Source organism: Monodelphis domestica, chromosome 5 (genome assembly GCF_027887165.1).
Source record: "Monodelphis domestica isolate mMonDom1 chromosome 5, mMonDom1.pri, whole genome shotgun sequence".
Lineage (NCBI taxonomy): Eukaryota > Metazoa > Chordata > Mammalia > Didelphimorphia > Didelphidae > Monodelphis > Monodelphis domestica.
Window position 1 is genome coordinate 271,824,817 of NC_077231.1, and position 21,913 is coordinate 271,846,729.

At 37.1% G+C, this 21,913-nt stretch overlaps 1 protein-coding gene across 4 annotated transcripts in view; it reads right to left on the bottom strand.

The window, feature by feature from the left end:
- The window catches only part of OLAH (oleoyl-ACP hydrolase), an 88,307-nt gene that overhangs the window by 26,540 nt on the left and 39,854 nt on the right, over nt 1–21,913 (bottom strand). For all 4 annotated transcript variants that reach the window (XM_056800161.1, XM_007504935.3, XM_007504933.3 and 1 more), the window contains exons 3-4: nt 7,736–7,899; nt 3,504–3,634 (exon numbers count right to left, since the gene is read on the bottom strand). In XM_056800161.1, the coding sequence (XP_056656139.1) occupies nt 3,504–3,634; nt 7,736–7,767 (163 nt within the window). In that variant the 5' untranslated portion in view covers nt 7,768–7,899. The remainder of the gene's footprint in view (nt 1–3,503; nt 3,635–7,735; nt 7,900–21,913) is intronic.

The window sequence follows — 21,913 nt, forward strand, 5'->3', positions numbered from 1 at the left end:
TCTTAAATGAGTGAATGACAGCGAGGCTTCGAGTGGCTAATGGGCCCTAGATATATTCTCTTTGGAGAAGGTTTCTATAAATGCTTCAGATTTATCCAAATCCCCCTTGGAGTATTGGATTACTGGATGCCTGGTGGGGAGAGGAGAGGGAAGAGGTGCAGAGAGGAATACTTACAGAGATCAGAGAAGCAGGCTAGACAAGTGCTAAAGATAAATTTGGCTACCTCACAGTCTTATTCAAGAATGGATCCTAGAGAAAACCTCTTTTTAGCTTTTCCTTCAAGGAAAAGGGATAGATAGTGTTTTTTAATTGATCCCTGAAATAAATCCACTTCTTTCTTCTTCTTTCCCTGAGGGTCAGCATTTCAAAATCACCTGATCTCTGACATTTCAGTGATTTTGATTAAATAAAATAAATATTAAATGTGTAAAGAAGGGTGTCTATATCTCCCTCCCTTTTATTTTCCTGAACCTTTTGCAATTTGTCCTCTGTTCCCTAACTTTCCTGAAACTGTACTACAGAATATCACCACTGACCTCCTTACTGCCAAATCCTATAGCTTTTTATCAGATCTTATCTTCCTTGACCTCTATACAACATTGGATCCAGTCACTGCCACCTTTGGACTGTTTTTGGCATGAAACCCTGCCCCACCACCAGATTACTACTCTTGCAGACTTAAGCAAATTCCCTTCTCTGCTAAATAAATGAATTAAACTGGATGATTTCTAAGGCTAATTAAAGTCTAAATAATTTCTGATCTTGTGATGCTTTTAGAGGCCCCACAGAATAGAGAAGCCCACCTTGGAGCCAGGAAGATTGAATTCAGCCCAATCTCTGACCCATATGAGTTGTTTGACGTTAGATCTCATGGTATTCTTAGGCAATTGTCTGAGACAGAAAAGGAGGTGCTGATATGCACTGGCAAAGGGAATTTCCTCATTCTAGAGTTCTCTATCTCAAAGAATGACAGCTACAGTCTCTAGTCTATCCCAATGGTGAATCAACAGATAATCCTGATCACATCCGCCTGGCTTTCCTCTTACTTTTCTGGTTCTTCCAGTCTTTTTCAAGTCCTTAAAGGAGGAATTTCCTAAGACTTTGTCTTTGGCCCTATTTCCTTTCCTCCCTATACAACCTCTTTCAACCTTGACAACTTCATTCACTCTTACTTCAGTGCAGATGACTACAAATCTCGAACTCTGGCCTTGGTTTTGAGTGTGATATTCACTTGTCCCACTCCATCAGGAGATTTCTACCTGAATGTCCTGCTGGCACTGACAGCTCAAAATGTCTAATGCTGAACTCATTTCTCTTCCTCTTTCTGACCTCATTATTTAGGCCAGTTTTTCAGTCTCCCAAATGGAAACATAATCATTACCTCTGCTCCTATCTAACTCCCTTGCCCTCCCTATCTAACTGGTTAGTAAATCCTGTTGATTCTATCTTCACAAGTCCCGATTTACTTGTTGTAAATGCAAATTTTTCACACAAGCTTTCTCTTCTCACTCCCCACTTTCTTTCATCAATCAGAAAGAATTTCTTCCTTCTTGAACTCCCACAAATCACCTTATTATGCCTCTCTCTACTACAGGCATAGAAACAAAGCATTTAAAGATAAAAGGGATCTTAGAGGCAATTGAATCCAAAGGATCCTTTTGCAAGAATCTGAAGCCAGGGACAGGAAGAGACTTGTCCAAGGGCACACAAATAGTTAAGTGGCAAAGATGGGATTAAAATTCAAATATTCTGACCTCAAGTTCCTTGACTTTTTCTATACCTCCACTTATTATGTATTTCTTTCAAAATTATAGTTATTAGTGTAGGTTTCATATCCCCCCCTGCTAGAATATATGCCTCATAAGGGCAAGATGTCTTTTTTAAACTTTGTATTTTCTCTGACAACAAGCATATTACTCTCTATATTACAGACCCTTAATAAATATTTGCTGAATTGAACTAAAAGCAGCCTGATAGAAATAGTAAGATTTATCAAAAGGAAGGAAAGAAACCTTGTGCTTTACATCATCTTGTTAAAATTAAAACTTAATATTTTTCAACACCATTTTGAAGAAGTTCCCAGGCCAGCCATTCTTCACGTCTCTCCTATCTCAACTGGCTGACTGTCAGTCTTCACCACAATGTCTTAGATGTCTCCTCCCCTTGGAAGAACCTCTTAGCCCTAAAGCATCCAGCTCTCATTGGTGCGTTCTTACTTGAAGAATGGATGACCAAACTATTCTGGAAGGCAATTTGGAATTATGCCCAAAGGGCTTTAAAAGAATGCACATACTTTGGCCCAGCAACACCACTACTAAGTTTGTACCCCAAAGAGAAAAGAAAAAAGGGTTGTACAAGAATATTCATAGCTGCGCTCTTTGTGGTGGCAAAAATTGGAAAATGAGGGGATGCCCTTCAATTGGGGAATGGCTGAACAAATTGTGGTATATGATGTTGCTGGAATACTATTGTGCTCTAAAAAATGATGAACTGGAGGAATGTCCATGAAATGATGCAGAGTGAATTGAGTAGAACCAAGAGAACACTGTGCACAAAAAGTGAAACATTGTGAAATAATCCAATGTAATGGATTTTATTACTAGTAGAAATACAATGATCCAGGACAATCCTGAAGGACTTAAGAGAAAGAGTGCTATCCACATCTAGAGAAAGAACTGTGGTAGTAGAAATGCAGAGGAAAAACATTAATTTATCACTTGTTTAATATGGGTATATGATTTGGGGTTTTGGTTTTAAAAGATTGCTCTATTGCAAAAGTGAATAATATGTGTTTGTATGTGGGGATCTGGGTGGCTCAGTGGATTGAGAGTCAGGCCCAGAGACAGGAGGTCCTATGGTCAAATCTGGCCTCAGACACTTCCTAGCTGTGTGACCCTGGGCAAGTCACTTAACCCCCATTGCCTAGCCCTTACCACTCTTCTGCCTTAGAACCAATACCCAGTATTGATTCTAAGACAGAAGGTAAAGGTTTAAAAAAAGACTAATATAGAAATAGGTATCAAGTGATAACATTTGTTTAACCCAGTGGAATTGCTTGTTGGCTCTGGAAGGAGAGAGGAAAGACAGGAGGGAAAGAAAATGAATTATGTAAACATGGAAAATATTTTTAAAAAAATAAAGTTAAGATAATAAAACCTTCTGAAAAAATGGATGGTCAGCCATCCTTCAGTTTTCTTCTGCCTTTCCTCCTGATCCTCAAGACTTCACCACAGCTACCTTCTCTTCCCCATTGCCCTTTTATGGCTTGTCTTTCTCCATTTAAGTTTAAGCTTCTTAAGGGCAAGACCTTTTTTTTTGGTTATATTCCCAGTCCTTAGCAGTGTCTGCTCATGATAAACACTTGATATATGCTTCTTAACCTAACAATTGATATTGATAAGTTATTTAACATGGAAGAAGGCTTTTGCATTCTTTCATATTAGTATCCTGCCTAAGACACCAGTTTTATAAACTGCAGATAATACAATAACAAATTACTAACCTTCTATTGAATGATGAAAACTTTTGCCCCACTTTGCAAAATGGAGAGATCCACTTCCTGCCCACGGGAAGCAAATCAGCTTAAAAACTGTATCAGGTTGTTGGTATAAGCAGCTCACAACATTTTCTGTCCTATGGGAGATCATTAAAATACATTAATTATCAAAGATACCACTAAAGGCATTTTTTTTCAAGTATTCACTTGTTGCTGAACAAATCATCTCATGTCTTTCAGGGTTTATAAATATCTACTAGCAGCACTGACCTAGGTGCCATTCCCCCCACAAGACAGATCAGCCCCATCCCCATTCTTTCCCATAGGCCAATGATGGCCAACCTTTTAGAGACTGTATGCCATAGGTTTGCTATCATGGCCATAGGCTGTTGTTCCTTATGCCTGGAATTCTCTTCTCCCCTCACCTCATCCTCTTAGATTCCTTCCTTTCCTTCAGGCTGAGTACAAAGGAGATCTCTTATGGGAGGCTATTTCTGATTTCCTCAGCTGCTAGTCCCTCCTTCAAAATTCCTCCAGTTTATTTTGCTCTTACTTATGCTATATGTATGAAGCTTGTTTTCTCCAAAAGAATGCAAACTTCAAAAAGGCAAGGGTTGGTTTAGTTTTTGTTTATGTATTTCCAGCAGATGGCAGTTAGGTGGCACCATAGTGCACACAGTGTGCTTGGAGCTGGAATCAGGAAGACCTAAGCTTAAATCTGTCCTCAGACACTAGATGTGTGACTATGGGTAAGTCACTTAACCTTCATCAATCTCAGTTTCCTCATCTGTAAAATGGGGATGATAATAGCAACTATGTAACAGGATTTTTGTTTGTTTGTTGTTGTTTTTTTTAAACCCTTACCTTCCATCTTGGAGTCAATACTGTGTATTGGCTCCAAGGCAGAAGAGTGATAAGGGTTAGGCAATGGGGGTCAAGTGACTTGTCCAGGGTCACACAGCTGGGAGGTGTCTGAGGCCAGATTTGAACCTAGGACCTCCCATCTATAGGCCTGGCTTTCAATCCACTGAGCCACCCAGCTGTCCCCAACAGGATGTTTTAAGGATCAAATGAGATATGTTTAGAGGTCTTAGCACAGTGCTTGGCACAAGGCACACACTATATAACTGTTAACTATTCTTATTGTTATTATGATTAGTGTACTGTAGGTGCTTAACTATGTATTTCTTATTGAGCAATACTATTTAAAAAAAAGAATCATCAGTATTTAAAGCAGAAGATGTCCTTAGGCATTCACCATTTTTTGTACCCCCAAATTTATTTGAAAGCAATAAATGAGTCAAAGCATATATACATCTTTAAGCCTATCTTTTTTTCTTTCAATGAAATCATTACTAGATTAAGAGAAAAGGGGAACAGTTAGGTAGTTCAGTGAATTGAGAATTAGGCTTAGAGATGGGAGGTCCTGGATTCAAATTTGACCTCAGACACTACCTAGCTATATGACCGTGGGCAAGTCACTTAACCTTCCATTGTCTATCCCTTACCAATCTTCCACATTGGAACTAATGTAGAGTATTGATTCTAAAATGGAAGGTAAGGATTAAATAAATAAAAATAAAAATAAAAAATAAAAAGAGGAAGTGAAGAATGTTAGACTGCAAGTCAGGAGAGGGCAGGCTTGACTCTAGCCTTTAATATCTACTAGTTAATTGTGTGACCAAGGCAAAATTACTTAACCCCAATGTGCCTCAACATTTTCATCTGTAAAATGGATAGTACCTACAGATCCTACCTCAGGGTTGTTGTAAAGCTAAAATAAGACATTTAAATGTTAGTATTATTATTAATGATATTTATTAATAGTTATTATTTTCTTGTTATTATCCCTCAGTGCTAAATGAGTTAATCAGATTTTGCAAGTTGGATTTACATTAAAGTTTAACCCACATTTCTAAACCAAATATTTGAGTTTTCTAAATGGTATCCTTTGGCCCACAGAATAATGTGCCTAAAGGATAAAACAAAAAAGCAGATTTTTATCTGAGACTTGATGGAAGCCAAGAAAGTTGGGAGATCAAGATGAAAAGAGTGAGACTTCTCTCTTTAAACCAGAAAATACTACTTCTATTTGTTCATTACACTTGAATTCTTCTACCAAGATTTAAAGAGAACCAGAGCTATTGGTTCCTGGGATGAGTGGCTGCTCACTTCTACGGTTGTTAACCCAACACAGTAGTTCATATATTAGGAGATACCAGAGTATCGACTCAATGCAATTCTGTAGAGATTGCATTATTCATTGTAGTTATATCCCCAGAGTCTTGCACAGTGTCTGATACATGGAAAATGCTTAACAAAAACCGCTTAACTTATGGATTAACTCATCTATATTCTGTGCTTCAAACACTTACTAAGTACCTTTTATGTACCAGGGACTATGCTAGATACTGGATATATTTTTCTAATCCCTGTGCCCTCAAGAAGCTTAACATTCTACTAGAATAATATATCAATACGTTCAACAAACATTTTGGCCGCCTTACAGGATCAAATATAAACTTGTCTTTTTGGCACTTTAAAGACCTTCACTACCTGCTTTAACCTACTTTTCCAGGCGTGTTATATATGACTCATCTTCCCATTCTAGAAGGTTCAGTCAATCTGGCCTTATTGTTTATCATACAAAGCACTTCATTTCCCAACCAAGTGTATTTGCATTGATAGACTGTATTCCCTCTTCATTTGTGCTTCTTAGAACATTTAATTTCCTCCAAGACTGGACTCTAAAGTACCACCTTCGACATGAGGCCTTCCCTGATTCCCCCTTAGTAGTGCCCTTTTCTGAAAAATCAACTAATTTCTCAAGACCCAGAAAAGAGAGGAATCAAGAAATCGTCTACCCTCCTCCCGAACACACAACACTGCTGACTTCCTTGCTGTGTCTTACAAAAAGGCACTCTGTCTCCTGAGTCTGGGCATTGCCACTTGCTGGCTCCAGGCCTGGGAGTCTCACTCTTCTCATCTTGACCTCTCAATTTTCTTGGTTTCCATCAAATCTCAGATAAAAATCTACTTTCAGCAAGTAGCCTTTCCTGATCCTTCTTTAAAAAAAATACAACTCTTACTTTCTGTCTTAAAATTTATATTGAGTATGCATTCCAAGGTAGAAGAGTAGAAAGGGTTAGGCAATTGGGGCTGAGACTTGCCCAAGGCCACAGAAGTAGGAAGTGTCTTTGAGGCCATATTGGCACTCAGGTAAAATATACCTGTTTTCAGGTATGGTTCTCTATCCATGAAGCCAACCAGCTACCCTGTCTTAATCCTTTTTTTTTTTTTAACCCTTACCTTCCATCTTGGAATCAATACTGTGTATTGGCTCCAAGGCAGAAGAGTGTTAAGGACTAGGCAATGGGGGTTAAGTGACTTGCCCAGGGTCACACAGCTAGGAAGTGTCTGAGGCCAGATTTGAACTTAGAACCTCCCATCTCTAGGCCTGGCTTTCAATCCACTGAGCCACCCAGCTGCCCCCTGTCTTGATCCTTCTTAATACTAATGCCTCTCTTCTGTTGATTATTTCCAGATCATCCTGTGCATATCATTCATATATATATATATATATATATATATATATATATATATATATATATATATATATAGTTGTTTGCATGCTCTCTCCCCCCATTAGACTATAAGCTCGCTTTTCCCTTTCTTTATCTCCCCAGAGCTCAGCAAAGTTCCTGGTATATAATGGGTGTTCAGGAAATGATTGTAGACTGACTGACTATACCTATCTCCAAAGATGTTGGGTCTCCTAGAGCCAATTATTATTTGTTTTAGGGCAGACTCTGGCATTTGTTTTGATTTTGTATCTTCCGTGATTAACACAGAGGATTAATAAATGCTTGTTGGACTGGACAAGACTGGATTGTATATGTTGAGTCTTATCCTTGCCCTGGTTTCTTTGTTGAGCACTTTCACTAGCACTGAAACAAGTTAACAATTTATTTTCAAAGTCAATTCAAGCGATAGATAACATGTCACATAAAACAAATACATTTTCAGGTCATTTGAGAATATTCTGAACTGCTCACCCTGATTCCTTGGCACAGAATGTTGTGTGCTGAGCTTGTTTAAATCAGTCATCATTGCCATCTAGAAGGAACAATGTCCTTGGAGTAGCTGAGGCAAAAATGCTTTGTCCTATCTCAAGAAAAGAACAAGCAACCGTGCAAAGTACAAAAAGATCGTTGTCATCATTCATAATGGTGACCTACCTCATTTCTTTAACTGACTCCTTGCTCTCCATGCTGTGCAGAATTGGTGGGTAAGGCAATGCAAACCTGATGCAGCAAACAACACGGTCTTCCTCACTTAACACCTAAAACACCACTGAATGGAGGAAATACTCTTTTGGATCCTTTTGCCACACCTTCAACACCTACAAAAATCAGAAGTAGATTAAAAACTACATTCAAAGTATTTTTTCCTAGAAATCGATATCTTCTGTTCTGACATCACCTTCTCGATAGATCCCTTTGCCCTTCCCCTCAGAGCTACTCCTTTTAACAAAGCAAAAAATAGCAGTTCAGCAGTTTAGCAGTTTAGACAACCGCTCTCAAATTTGACAATAAATGTAATAATAATTCACATCCATAGTCCTGCATGTCTGTATTTCCTACTCTTCTTCAGGACTAAGCTTGAACATCATAATTACACAACGTCCAGTTTTTTTGGGTTGTGTTTGTTCTCTGTTCACATTGTTGGTGTCAGTGTGGAGATTTTTTCCCGTGGTTCTGCTTAACTTCCATCTGCATCAATTCATACAAGTCTTCTCCTCTTTCCCCTACCCTGCCTGTCATTCTGTCATGCCACTAACAAACATATAGTCAATTGTGTAAATCTTCCCATTCTGAAAGCTACATTCTTGATAGAGCCCATTGCAGCTTTTAATGTTACAAATATCTGACCAAAAGGGGGAACGAGGTGGCATGGTGGATAGAGTGCCAGATGTACAGTCAGGAAGACCCGAGTTAGATGTTAGCTATGTGACCCAATGCAAGACACTTTACTCTGTTTGTCTCCGTTTCCTCATCTATAAAATGAGATACCAAAGGAAATGGTAAACCACTGTAGTAATTCTGCAAAAAAACAAACAAACAAAAAAACACTCCAAAGGGGATCACAGAGTCAGACACAGCTGAAATGACTGAACTGACTGAACAACAATAATCTGACTGAAAACTCTTAGACATGTGTATGGAAAAAGGAAAATAGAAAACTCTCCAAATCAAGGTCCTAAACTTGCTTGTAGCCAAATGCCTTGGAAAATGCCCAAGTATTCAAATAGAATAGAAAGAGGCCAGAATCTTGAGTGATAGATATTCCAATCAAAATTACATACTTCTAGTCTCTCAATTTTACCATTCATAGTAAAATGCAGCATAGACTTTTCAATTTAGTAGAAATTTAATATATAATGTTAATAATTAAGATTATTAACATTATATATTATTAATATTAAATATATTTATATTTTAAAAATATTAAATATAATAATTATTATATATAATAAATAATAAAATAAAATAGTAGATAAAGTTTTTTTTTCTCCTGACCATTACAGAGGAAATAGGAGAAGCCTTGAAGTCTGGAAGACTCGAGTTGATATCCTACCTCTGAAATATCCTAACTGTGTAACTTTGTTCAAAAAACCCAACCTCTTAGTGCCTCATCTCTCCATAAGTAGCAGAGGGAATTTCCATATTGGGAGTTCCTTATGCTGATCACAATCAAAGATCTGATTTTTCTGCCTCTCCTCTCCTTGAAAAAAAGTCAGTTCATATTCTTTCAGATATAAAGGAAGAGTTTGGGACCCCATGTTGCAAATATTCTATTCAAAGTGATTTGTTTCTATTTCTTAACTTTCAAGTTCACAGAAAAATTAGCTTTAAAAAAAAAATAGAAAGTTGGCGTGATGGAGAGGTAACCTCAGTCAGGAAAATGTCCTTTCAAGCATGGCCTATGCTTAGGCTGTGAGGTCCTGAGTAAGTCACTAAAACTTCCACTGATCCATTGCAAATATTTAAGGCTGTAAATTGCAGGGAAGTTGCCAAACTGTACTTTACACAAATAATCATAGGATAACCCACATAAATATATGTATATGCACAAAAAGGAATAAGATAAACTTTTCTACAAGATGGCTTATCCCACTTGCAAACCCCATAAATAATTCCAATTCTTTTGAGAATTAATGAGGATCTAGAACCCATCCAGAGTCTCCTCTTGGCAATATTCCTTATTCAGTTAAGGACACACAGACTGGTAAGGCTTCCAGGGTGTTGAGATGGTGTAGGCAAAGTCAATGGTACACATGGTGGTAGTGGATGCTAAGTAAAATTAAATGATCCCCTCCAGCTTCTCCTTAGTGTTGTTCTTTTCTTAATTTGAAAAACTCCCATAAATTAATGTTGTCATTGCAAGTAGATACCATTTTTATGCAGAGATAACTAGTTATGTAGTCTGATGCCACAACATCAACAACTGGTCAAAGGTCCCACTCTAATAGTACACAAAACAAATGAACCTGGAATTTCAAAAAGGAGGAAGGAAGGAAGATGTGGAAGAAAAGCAGGATGGAGGGAGGAAGGGAGGGAAGAAAGAAGCATTATCAAACATCTCCTATGTTAAGATATTGTGCCAAACACTTTACATCTATTATCTTATTTGGTCCCTGCAACAACCCTGGGAGGTATTTGCTTTACAATTGAATGAGCAAACTGAATGCAAAATCAGATTCGAGAGCAGGTCTTCGCTATTAAGCCACATATTAAAGAGATTTTTAAAAATAGAAAACAATTCTACTCTTCTCACTATTTCTGAAAATGGTTAATTTAAAATGTTTGTTACTATTTTAAATGAATTAACTATGTTGAAAGTTACTGCTGTTATTTTCTAATATGATAAATATTTATATATAAAACCCACATAAACCAAAGTTCTTTGGAGTCCTCAATAATTTTTAGAGTGTAAAAAGTTGCCAAAATATTTGAGATCTACTGCTCTGGGAGATTAAGTGATTTACCCAATGATCATACAAGCAGTAATTGTCAGAGCTGGAAATTTGAACACAGCTCGTAAGATTATAGGTAGCCAGGGTTCCTTCCACTATACTATGATGCCTTATCTAACTCCATTTTATAAGTCAGAAAATTAAGGTCCAGAGAAGTTGTCATTTATCTAATGCTGACATAAGTAACCATTGTTATAGGTGAGTTCTCAATCCAGTTCCTCATAACCTAGAACTAGTGCGTTATCCATATCACTGGGATTCCAATAAAATAATTTTCCTTTTACTCTCTTATTCTTAGTTGGTATTTTCTTCAACTGGCATTTGGCATATCATTTCCTAAGTAGCTTTTCATTCTAGTTGTTTGGATGGAGTCTTCAGAGTCCATCTTTAATTTTTCTCCAAAATATTTTAATACAATGACTACATCCATTTCCTAAAGCAATTCTGCCCTTACTACTTCCATTCAGTGACATTCCTCTTGCTATGAGCAGGAACTATCATGGGGAATGACTCTCAAGTTTTTATAAGTTTGATTCAGAGTTATGGAGGATAGAACGTGAGACCTGAAGTCAGGAAGACCTAATGCAAATCTAGTCTCAGACATTTACTAACTTTGTGTTCCTAGACAAGTAACTTAGCCTCTTTTTGCCTCGGTTTCCTCATCTACTCCCATGGTTGTTGTGAAGATAAAATATAATAATATTTGTATGGCATTTTGCAAACATTAAAACATTATATAAATGCTAGTCATTTGGTCAACAAACATTTATTAAGTACTGTAAAAGAGAGAATTTCCAAGGCAAGCATGCAACACAAAGCAAAGGATATCATCTGTCAATCAAAAGGTAACATTCCATTGGAATGTTTCCAGGAGAAGCTGTTGGAGCCAAATCAGCAGCTGAACCGAGAAACTTACTTCTGAGCTAGGCTGAGAGGCTTCTGACTGGACCCCTCTTAACTTATGACCTAGGCTGAGGGACCCTTATGACTTCTGGATCTGGGGGAGAGGCTTTTGAATTAACTTTTGGCTAGTGTGGCTGACAGTGGTAGCTGAACTTGAAGAGCTAATTGTATATCTGAGATTTGAGTTTGGAGAAGAAAGAAGAAAATATTTGTCCTCTTATCTCTCTCTGACTGTCTCTGATAGTGACTGATTGCCATACTCCCAATACCCTCCTAACTCCTTGTATAGATTAGGGAAACCCCCATCCCTCTTACCTCATCCTCTATCCTTGTCCTATCTTCCCCAATAAACCTCCTTACTTGAGAAAGAAAGAGTATCTTCTCTGAACCTCATAGTTCACCTTGAGTTACTTAGAAGGTGACTGACTAAGAGGGAGGAGGGGAAGGGAGGCTGGAGGGAGAGGGAAGAAAACGGGAGGTATTGAGGGAGGAGGGTAGTAAAATCTTGATCCATTAGCCATTTAGTATTGATCAATAGACACCCTCAGAAGTATCTATCTCTGAAGTATCTCCTCTATTACAATAGACAGCAAGGGTATTTCCTTTATTACAGTACCTTCTATGTGCCCAGGTCCTTTGCTAAGGGCTAGGCATACAAAGAAAGGTGAAAGACAGCTCCTGCCGCCAGTGAGTTCACAATGTAATGGGGGAGATATCAAGCAAACCAATATATACAAAGATGCTACCTACAGAAAAATAGAAAATAACTAAAAGGAGGCAGGCATTAGAATTAAGTGTTTGGTAAAAGCTTTCAGCAGAAGATAGGATTTTAGTTGGAAATTAAAGGAAGCTAGTAGGTAAAGATGAAGAGTGAGACATTCTAAGAATGGGGGCTATACATAAAATTTCCAAAGCCAGGAGTTGGCATATCATGTTCAAGGAACAGAAAGGGGACCAACATCACTGGATTGAAGGATATCCAATGTCAAGGAGTGAGGTGTAACAAGACTGGAAAGGTGTGGTGGGGCAAATTTATGAAGGGCTTCAAGTGACAAATGGGATTTTTTATTTGGCCATGGAGATGATAGGGAGCCACTGGGGTTTATTAAGTAAGGCTGATATGCAAGGCAGATCAGAGTTGGGAAAAGACTTGAGGTAGGCAGATCCACTAGCAGGCTATTGAAATAGTCCAGGTAAGAGGTGATGAGGACGTGCTCTAGGGTAGTGGCAGTATTAGAGACGAGAAGAGAAAGTATGAGAGATGATGCAATGGCAAAATTGACAAACTTTGGCAAAAGATTTAATATGGTATCAAGAGATAGTGAGAAATCAAGGATGACTCCTAGGCTGTCTGGGGTGTGTGGGAAGATAGTATTGCTCTCAACAGTAACAAGAAAGTCAGGAATGAGAGGGAAAGAGAAGAGGAAGGTGATGTAGTTCATTAGAATTCACAATGTGTCATCATCTCTAAGATCACATTCACTAAAATCTTGTCAGCATTAATAACTAGTGTGTGTTATTGCAACCTAGTTTCAGTTAGTATTTACTAACACATGATGACATAAGTCCAGCTTAGGTGGGGAGGGGCCATATTTCCCAAATGGATACCCCAACAAAGTGAAGCTATAAGCTGCTAAATAAATGTCGCTCAAAAGCAGTCTCTTGACTTTTCCATACACAGTGGACAACTTTCCTTTTGAATTCTCCATTTGGGTCTTCTGTCCATTCTTTGGCTATGTACACATTAACAGGCAAGTCTTCATTGGGATCTGCCAGCAGAAATAATCATGATGTTTCCAAAGCATTATTTTGGCTTTTCATTGCCATATTTATCTTCTACAGCTTCATGAAGGATAGAAATGCACACATTGCCATTTTCATCAACATTTTGGTGTTATATTTCTGTGATGAATTTCATTTTTGGTGGTATGAGGAGGAAGTTTTGGGGGGAAGTGAAATGAGTTTTGAAAACACCCTCTTTGTACAGTGTGTCTGGGGCACCACTAACGAGAAATTTCCATCTGTACAGACCATTGGTATCTATTAAACCAGCTTAAAAGCCTTCTTCTGGAAAGGAAAAGGGGTAAGATTATAACAGTGCTAACTAAAAACCAAATATTCTTGTTTTTGTTGATCCCAGGTCCTGAATATTAACTTGATCCAAAATGGTGTGTAATTAGAATCTGGTACCCTAAAAACTAAGATTCCCCAGAAAACTATGATCCCCAGCAAAACTACAATTCCCAGAACCCCACTCACTTCCTGTCATTATGTGCTGATGTAGACAGGATATAAATTGGGTGGAGGTCTGTCTCTCTCTCTGCCTCTTTTTCCTTCCTGTTGTGGCTTTGGTGGAGCAAACTTTTTGAGTAGGTAGAAAAAACAGTCATGTGGTTCTGTTTTGTGAGATAATAAACTTTATAAAATATAATACTTCAAGTATTGCTCATTAATTTAACTCCTACAATGGTTACCTATAACTATTCTGGTTTACTTGCCCTATTATTTTTTTAAACCTTCACCTTCCATCTTAGAATCAATACTGTGTAATGGTTCTAAGGCAGAAGAGTGCTGAGGGCTAGGCATTGGAAGTTAAGTGACTTATCCAGGGTCACTCAGGTAGAAAGTGTCTGAGGTCACATTTGAACCCAGGACCTCCCATCTCTTGGTCTGGCTCTCAATCCACTCAGCCACCTACCTGCCCTTGCTATTACTTTTAAATGCACTAGATTTTATTGGTCTAGTTCAAAGGCATTTGTTTAACATATATAATATACAAACAACATTTGTTAAATGTACAGAAAAGGAGGTGTGAAGAGATTTTTAGGATGAAGCTAGGAGATTCAGGTCCCCATTTTGACACTACCTCTGTGACTTGGGACACATCACATCATTTCTGTGGGACTCAGTTTCCTCAAAAACTAAAATGAGGTTGAATGCAATGACCTATAAAATATTTCTATTTCCCAAAGGTCAATGATCACAGGATTATTTGTGTGAGGAGAAATTACTGGTACTGATAGGGGCTTTGTTGATATACTTACTGGTCTGCTTATCATTATAGTCTGTTTTAGGTTCAGTTAGACTACATGCTAGAGTTGTGATGGAGGAGAGTGGTGGTTATAGGAGACTGGTGTGCATTAAGAAAAGTTGGGATCACTAAAATCACAGTATTTGACAAATGGGGAGAGCCTAAGAGATTATCTAGCTTAAAACTCATTTTTACACATAATAATGAATTGCCTCTCTATTCTGAGGTGGGGGTGAGAAATGAAAGGAAAAGAGAAGGAAGTAAGAAATTAGCAGCCATTCAAAGTTCTATAATCATATCATAGGAATTTATTTTCTATAAGTAATTCAAACTTTGAAGACAGATAGCAGGACTAAAGAGAACCTAAATAGGTAAGAAGAGTCTAGAACTGCAGAATACTAGAAGTAAAGGGGTCCTCAGATGTCACCTAGTCCAAACTCCTCAATTTACAGATGGAAAAGCAGAGATCCAAGGAGGAACCATGACTATTTAATAGTACAAGTATGGGGAGGGCCTAGGTCTCCTGATTCCTCCTTCAGAGGTAGTTTCAATGAGTGGTCATAAATTTAGTGCTGAAAGGACCTCAGGGGTCATTTAGTCAGAAATCATTAGCTAATATATGAGAAATTGAGATCCAGATGTCACATGGGTAATATAGTGGTATAGCTGGAATTTGAACCCAAATTATTATTTTTCACTTTCCTGGGCCTCAGTTTACTTATATGTAAAAATAGTGGACTGGACTACGATGGCCTCTAAGGTCTTCTTTAGAAAATCTATGATCCTGTAATGGGATGATTCAAAAGTTTATGGCTTTTTCATTGTACAACTTCTAGGAACCCAACACATTGGTTTCTTAACATATGGACAATTCTGTCATCTTTAAAAGATTCTGTAAAATGCATATGGATATTGACTTCATACTATAGAATTAGAATTTAAAATAGTAGAGAGTTAGTAATTAAAATGGGAGGAGAGAAAGCAAGGTGGTACAGTGGATGGAATGCTGGGCCTGGAGTCAGGAGAACTCATCTTCTTTAGTTCAAATCTAGACTTGGATATTTACTAGCTGTGGGACCCTGAGCAAGTTGCTTAACTCTGTGTGCCTCAGTTTCCTCATCTGTAAATTGAGCTAGAGAAGGAAATGGCAGATCACCCCAATATATCTGCCAAGGAAATCCCAAATGGAGTCAGAAAGAATAGGACATGGTTGAAAATAACTGAACAATAACAAAATTAAAGTAGGATAGCATTAGTATCTGATTCATTTCAATATCTTGAGTCTAATATATATGAAAACTATGTTAAAGGGTAGGAGGTAGGCATAAAAATAATTGAAATTTTTAAAAATCTATATAAGATTTTGAAATCATGATTTTAGATATCCTAGAAGAGGGTTCTAATTTGAGAAACAATATATATATATATATATATATATATATATATATATATAGAGAGAGAGAGAGAGAGAGAGAGAGAGAGAGAGACTAGAAAATTTTCTAGCATGATACTAGTGTGGTTGTCATAGCTTATAGACATTTGAATACTGGATATTTTTATGTAAAAGCATTATTCAGGTAGCTATGTGGCACACTGTATAGAGCCTTGGATCTGGAGTCAGGAAGACCTGAATTAAAATCTAAACATTTACTAGTTGTGTGACACTGTGCAAGTTATTTAAAAAAAAAACTTCTGCTTGCCTCAGTTTCTTTATCTGTTCAATAAGCATAATATTTAGCACCTACCTCCCAGGATCGAATGAGATATTTGGAAAGCATGGTACAAACTTTAGAGTATTATATAAAGTGTTCTTTGAATAGGTGGAATAAAATGATTGATGGAAACTCCCAATATAGGATGGAAATCTAACAAAGCAAAGAACATCTAGCAAAGACACATGTTGGTTATTACTGGGTCAAGTTATACTTTTGAAACAAAAGTTTCTTTAAATCAAATTGTGCTTCTGAAATGTACCAAAATTCTAAATCAGAATGTGCTTCTGAAAAAAAAAGGCATATAAAGTATTTTGCTACTGGAAGAAGAAAAAAAGAAACTATAGCGGGAAATCAATTGAAACAGCTGACAACTCAACATAGGTATTTAAGTGCCAGAAATCATCAAGACAGTTGCTTACAGTTTTCCATTGAAAACATGGCACTTTTGTCAAGCTACCTCCAGGTAGAAACCATGTGGATAAGATTTCCCTAGGAAAAAGAAGCCAAAGAAGCAGTGTACCATGGGAAGGAAGAAAAGGGCTGGTGGTAGTCAGGATGACTGAGGTTCAAGTCCCTCTTTCTCATCCACTGTCCCTGTGACCTTCAGCAAGTCACCTGGTGTTCTAGGCAAGATGGCCTATTAGCTGTTCCATCCTCTTTGCACATTTGGTCTCCTATGTCTGGGATGCTCTTATTTCTCATCTTAGTTCCTTTGAATCCTTCTTCAGTTTCCTCATATGTAAAATAATGAGATTAGATGAGATAGCTTCTGATGTTCTTTCCAGCTGTAGTTGTGCCATCCTATTACTTAATTTAAATATAGACAGTAGGGAGAATTTTATAATGCTTCATTTAATATATGGTGCTTACTTTTCTACCATCTAATTTACTGTTCTATTTCTTTAACTTATTATCATACAATCTCCTAGATGTAAGGATAAGAATGCTACATGAATGTCTCACCACTCTTCCGGCTATCAGGAAAATGAAATATACCTTTAAAAAAATAGAAGAAGGAGGGACAGCCAGATGGCACAGTGGATAGAGCACTAGGCCTGGAATCAGGAGGACCTGGGCTTCAGACACTTCCTAGCTGCGTGATCTTGGGCAGATCATTTAACTGTATTTACCAAGCCCACATCCTTCTGTATTAGAATTGTTACTAAGACAGAAAGTAAAGTGTTTTTTGTTTGTTTGTTTTTTATGGAAGGACACCAAGAAAAAGCAAAGAACTCCATAGGCAGAGGGGGCTCTTAGACTTTGTCAAGAAATTAGAAGGTAGAATAAAGTGACACAGAAGACAGAGGGGAAAAGAAGAAACATCAAGTACTGAGTTACTGATACAGGTTATTGTCAAAGATGGAAAAGCTGGAGTTTGGGGAAAGAAGCAGCTTCTTATCTTCCAAGAATAAGTAAATCATTTTTTTAAAAAAAGTGACCCTTGACAGTTCATTTGTCTGGGGTATAAATCTTTTTCTGAAAAGAAAAAAAAAAGAAAAGCAGTTCCTGAGCGAAGTCTGCCTTGATAAATTCGCCTATCTGGGGTTAGAAGTCCAGGATTCTAAGAAAAGCTGTTTTTGAAGTTAAATCTGATTGAGTTCTGAAACAGCATATGTTTATTTGAATGTGCCAAGCTGTAGTATACTGGAGTGAAAAGAAAACACAGTATGATTTAGTGATATATAGATGAAGAACTGGAGAACTTTCAGGCTTGCACACTGGGTAGATATTTATACCACATTTGTCCTGTGATTATGAGACAATTGTAATTGACTTTATCACAGCAAGAAGGCAAGATTTAGTTACTAATCATAAGGATGTGGTCATTTGCTAAGTGGACCTTGGGTCTGAATGTAAAACAATAACAAATAAAAGACAGATGATGTAATTACTTTAAGGAAACTAACTCTCTGAATGATGCATTGCTGCCTATTATTGCTGACAGGTGGAAGAGAAGAAAAATCCAGCAAAGGAGTATGTCCTGGAGAGAATTTTACTAACTCTAGGATAAAGGTTTTTATCTCTTCCTAAAAGAACCTAACACTGCCTCAATTGAATCAATACATCAACATTTATTAAGTTCCCACTATGTGCTAGGCACTGTGCTAAGCTGAAGCATTTACACTGTATTAGTAAAATCTGAGTCTAAAGTTGCTATTGAGAAGTAAGTCCAGCTGAACAGGGGACAATTTGGAAGCTGAGAATCAGAGATGAGTCAGAGCATCAACTAGCTTGGCTGAGGCATTGTGCTCAATGAAGTGTTAGGCACAGCATGTACACTGTGCAATCCAGTGCACCAGAGGAATTAACTTTTCAACAACAAAAAGCGAGGTTAATAAAGGAATGTTAATGGACAGTCCTGGAGATAGAAAGAAATCACAAGTTCCAGAGATGAGAGTTAAGTTGAGCAAATGGATTTTCTTTATTAATGTGCCTCCTTGGTGAGCTTTGGTAAGTATATATCCTCTCTCCCTCAGAGAAATTGACTCTACTGGTAGAAGAGCATGACCCAAGTTTATGTATGGAGTGGAGTGTATTTATTATCTGTATTTGCCTTAAATTAGTACCTAGGGCATTGTTATTATTGCTTTCTCCTTGTTGTCCAGTAAATGATTACATTTAATGTATATGTCATCATTGTAAATAACTATGTTTGTGTAAATGGAAGCACACCATCAGGGCCTGAAGTTAAAGCAATAAATAGGAGTGTATCATTCACAAAAGAGTTGTACTAGGGCTCTGAGAAACTTTGAGAATACCACACGGTAGTCCTTCTCTAGGAATCCAGACCTGTCAGTGTAAGGAGAAATTGATATCCTTATCCTAAAGGAAGCAAAATTCTCTTCAGCAAAGAGATTGAATTGGGGTCTTTGCTAGAGGCATGTCACACAGGTATAGTTCAAGAAATAATGGTGTGCACTCAAATAATCCATTAAGGGTCAGAAGAAAGAATTGGCTAGTGGCTGTTACAAAGGGAGCTTCTTGTCATTAACACAAAAGAGACGTTTTGTCTTCCCAGGGCATGTGTCTAAGGTGAGACTGGGAACCTTTCTAAGACTTGGGAACCTTCTAAAACTTACTGTACTTGATTATAAATGGGTATATTTATGATAATTCATATAGAGCCAAATAAAACCCCAAAGGGAACCTTAAAAACTTTAGTAGGGATGGTGAATACAAGGAAATAAATGAAAAATCAAGGGTAAAGGTTCTTAGGACCTCATTTGGGTCAAGGACTCCTTTGGCAGGCTGATGAAGCTAGACTTGGGATGCCTATGGATACCTCCTCAGAATAATGTTTTTAGATGCAATAGACTACATAGAATTACAAAGGAAACCAATTAAACTGAAATACAATCATCAGAGTCTATGTCCAGTTCCATGAGAAGTGACTTAGTCCAGGAAATCATCGTTTCCCCAATAATTCATAATAAATATACCCATGGAACTGTACACAATGCAAGATGGAATAAAACTGAGATACAGGTTCAAAGTACTTTCTGTGTTTGCTTGGTGTGAGGGGGAGCAATCATTTTAAATAATACTTTAGACATATGAACATTCAAAAATAGTGATCTGTCCATGATATTGTCTTTATTACTGTTACTGTTTCTTCAAGAAATATTTAGTAAGCAAATAAATGATGCTTACATGGAAAGCCTCTTGAAGACAAGACAAATGTCCTGTATTGTTTTGAAGCCGTTACAGATGCAATCATTGGTAAATAATTGAATTAATAAGCAGCCTGTTGATTTAGATGAGCTCTATGGATACATACTGTGACCCCAGCTCCTAGGGCCCTTGTTGTCCTTGGAAACACAGCTTCCTGGAAATGATTAAATAGGACTAATCTTATTATGAAGTTCTGTTTCACTCCATTGGGGGATAATGATGTGTTAGGCAAAGTACCATCTGTTCCAGTGCCTATCATGGGAGAGATCACCTTCAAGGCATTTAAACTTGCTGAGTCATTCATAGGCAGGCCCCAGCCTCATAGGACAGTCATTGGACGTACTTTTATATAAAGGAGAGATCTGAATGCTGCTTTTAGTACACTTTTACATGAAGTAAGATGATTCTCTCTGAAGTATGTTCCAATGACTCTGACTTTATCCTCATCACTAGTTAAGCTTCACACAAAAAACCCTCTTTGTTTGTTGGGGTAACATAGTGCATTATTGGCAATCCATTTGGTTGGTGGGGGAAAGAATGGATTTTAATCGATATTAAATGATAGTGAAGAAATGAAATCCATGAGTGAGGTTTCCGAAGTTCAACAGATTTTGATCAATTCAGAAAAAAAGTCATTATGTCCCTAAAATATGCCTGGTACTTTTCTTTCTATTGCCCAATTTTGAATAGTGAGGAGATTTTTAGAAACAATGTTTTTTTAATAGCAGAACTGAATGTATACCTTTAAAACAATATGTAGGTGTTAGGGTTGCACTTAAAGGCTTACAAAGCACTTTATAGCTATCTTCTCGTTTAAGCAATTGTCACTCAACAATATAGTAGTAATGCCCTCCAAATTGGATCTGGTAATTTCAGATGATTTAATTTAATTAATTTCACATTTCTATAGATTAAGCCGATGTATATATTGTTCTAGTTCTGTTTTCTCCACATTATTTTGTATAAATTTATTTTATTTTTTTTAGCTTTCCTATACTTGTTATTAATGACTATTTAACAACTCTCTTACACTGGCATCTATTTCAAGGCTTCAATGGATCTGTGATTTCAACTGTGGAAATACAGTATCACTCCTACAGTTTAGTTTACAGTCCAATCAAACCTCCTCTTCCTCTTCACATCTTATATTCCTTTCTATAGTCAAGTGGTCCTCTCTCTCAACAAGTCAGCCTTTATACTTGTACCCATTTTTTTTTCATTTAGTAGATTGCCTCATCTTTTCCATCATTAAAAAGTTTTTCACTTGTTCCAACTATACTATAAAGCAATAATCATCAAAACAATTTGGTATTGGCTAAGAAATAGATTGATCAATGGAAATTAGCTGCATATTATATTGAAGCAAACAAATAGAGTAGCCTATTGTTTGATAAATACAAAGATCCCAGTTATTGGGGCAGGAATTCACTATTCAATAAAAACTGTTGGGAAAACTGTAAAGTAGTTTAACAGAAACTAGGTCTTGAGCAACATCTTACTGTGTACATGAAAATTAGTTCCAAGGAGTTTTTGACTTGAATGTAAGGAAAGCCAGTTGAAGAAGCAAGATTAAAAAATAAACAAGCTGTTAAATTTATAGCTAGGGAAACAACTCATGACCAAGAGATAGGATCACAGAAGTTAAGATGAACAATTTTGATTATCTAAAATTTAAAAAGTTTTACACAAACAAAACTAATTCAGCTAAAATTAGAAGAGAAGTAGGCAAATTGGGGAAAAAATCTTAGCAGCAAGTTTCCCTAGGATGGATTCAAATTCATAAGAATAAAGTCATTCTCAATTGACATAGTCAAAGGTATGAACAGGCAGTTTTCAGAGGAATAAACACAAGTTATCAGTAAATATATGAAATCCAAATCACTAATAATTAGAGAAATCCAAGTTAAAACAACTTGGAAGTTCTACCCATCAGACTGACAAAGCTGACAAAAAGATGGAAATGATGAAGGGAATGTGGGAAAATAAGTACATTAAAGCACTATTGAAGGAATCGTGAACTGTATAGGGCCATTTTGGAAAGCAAGTTGGAACTATGACC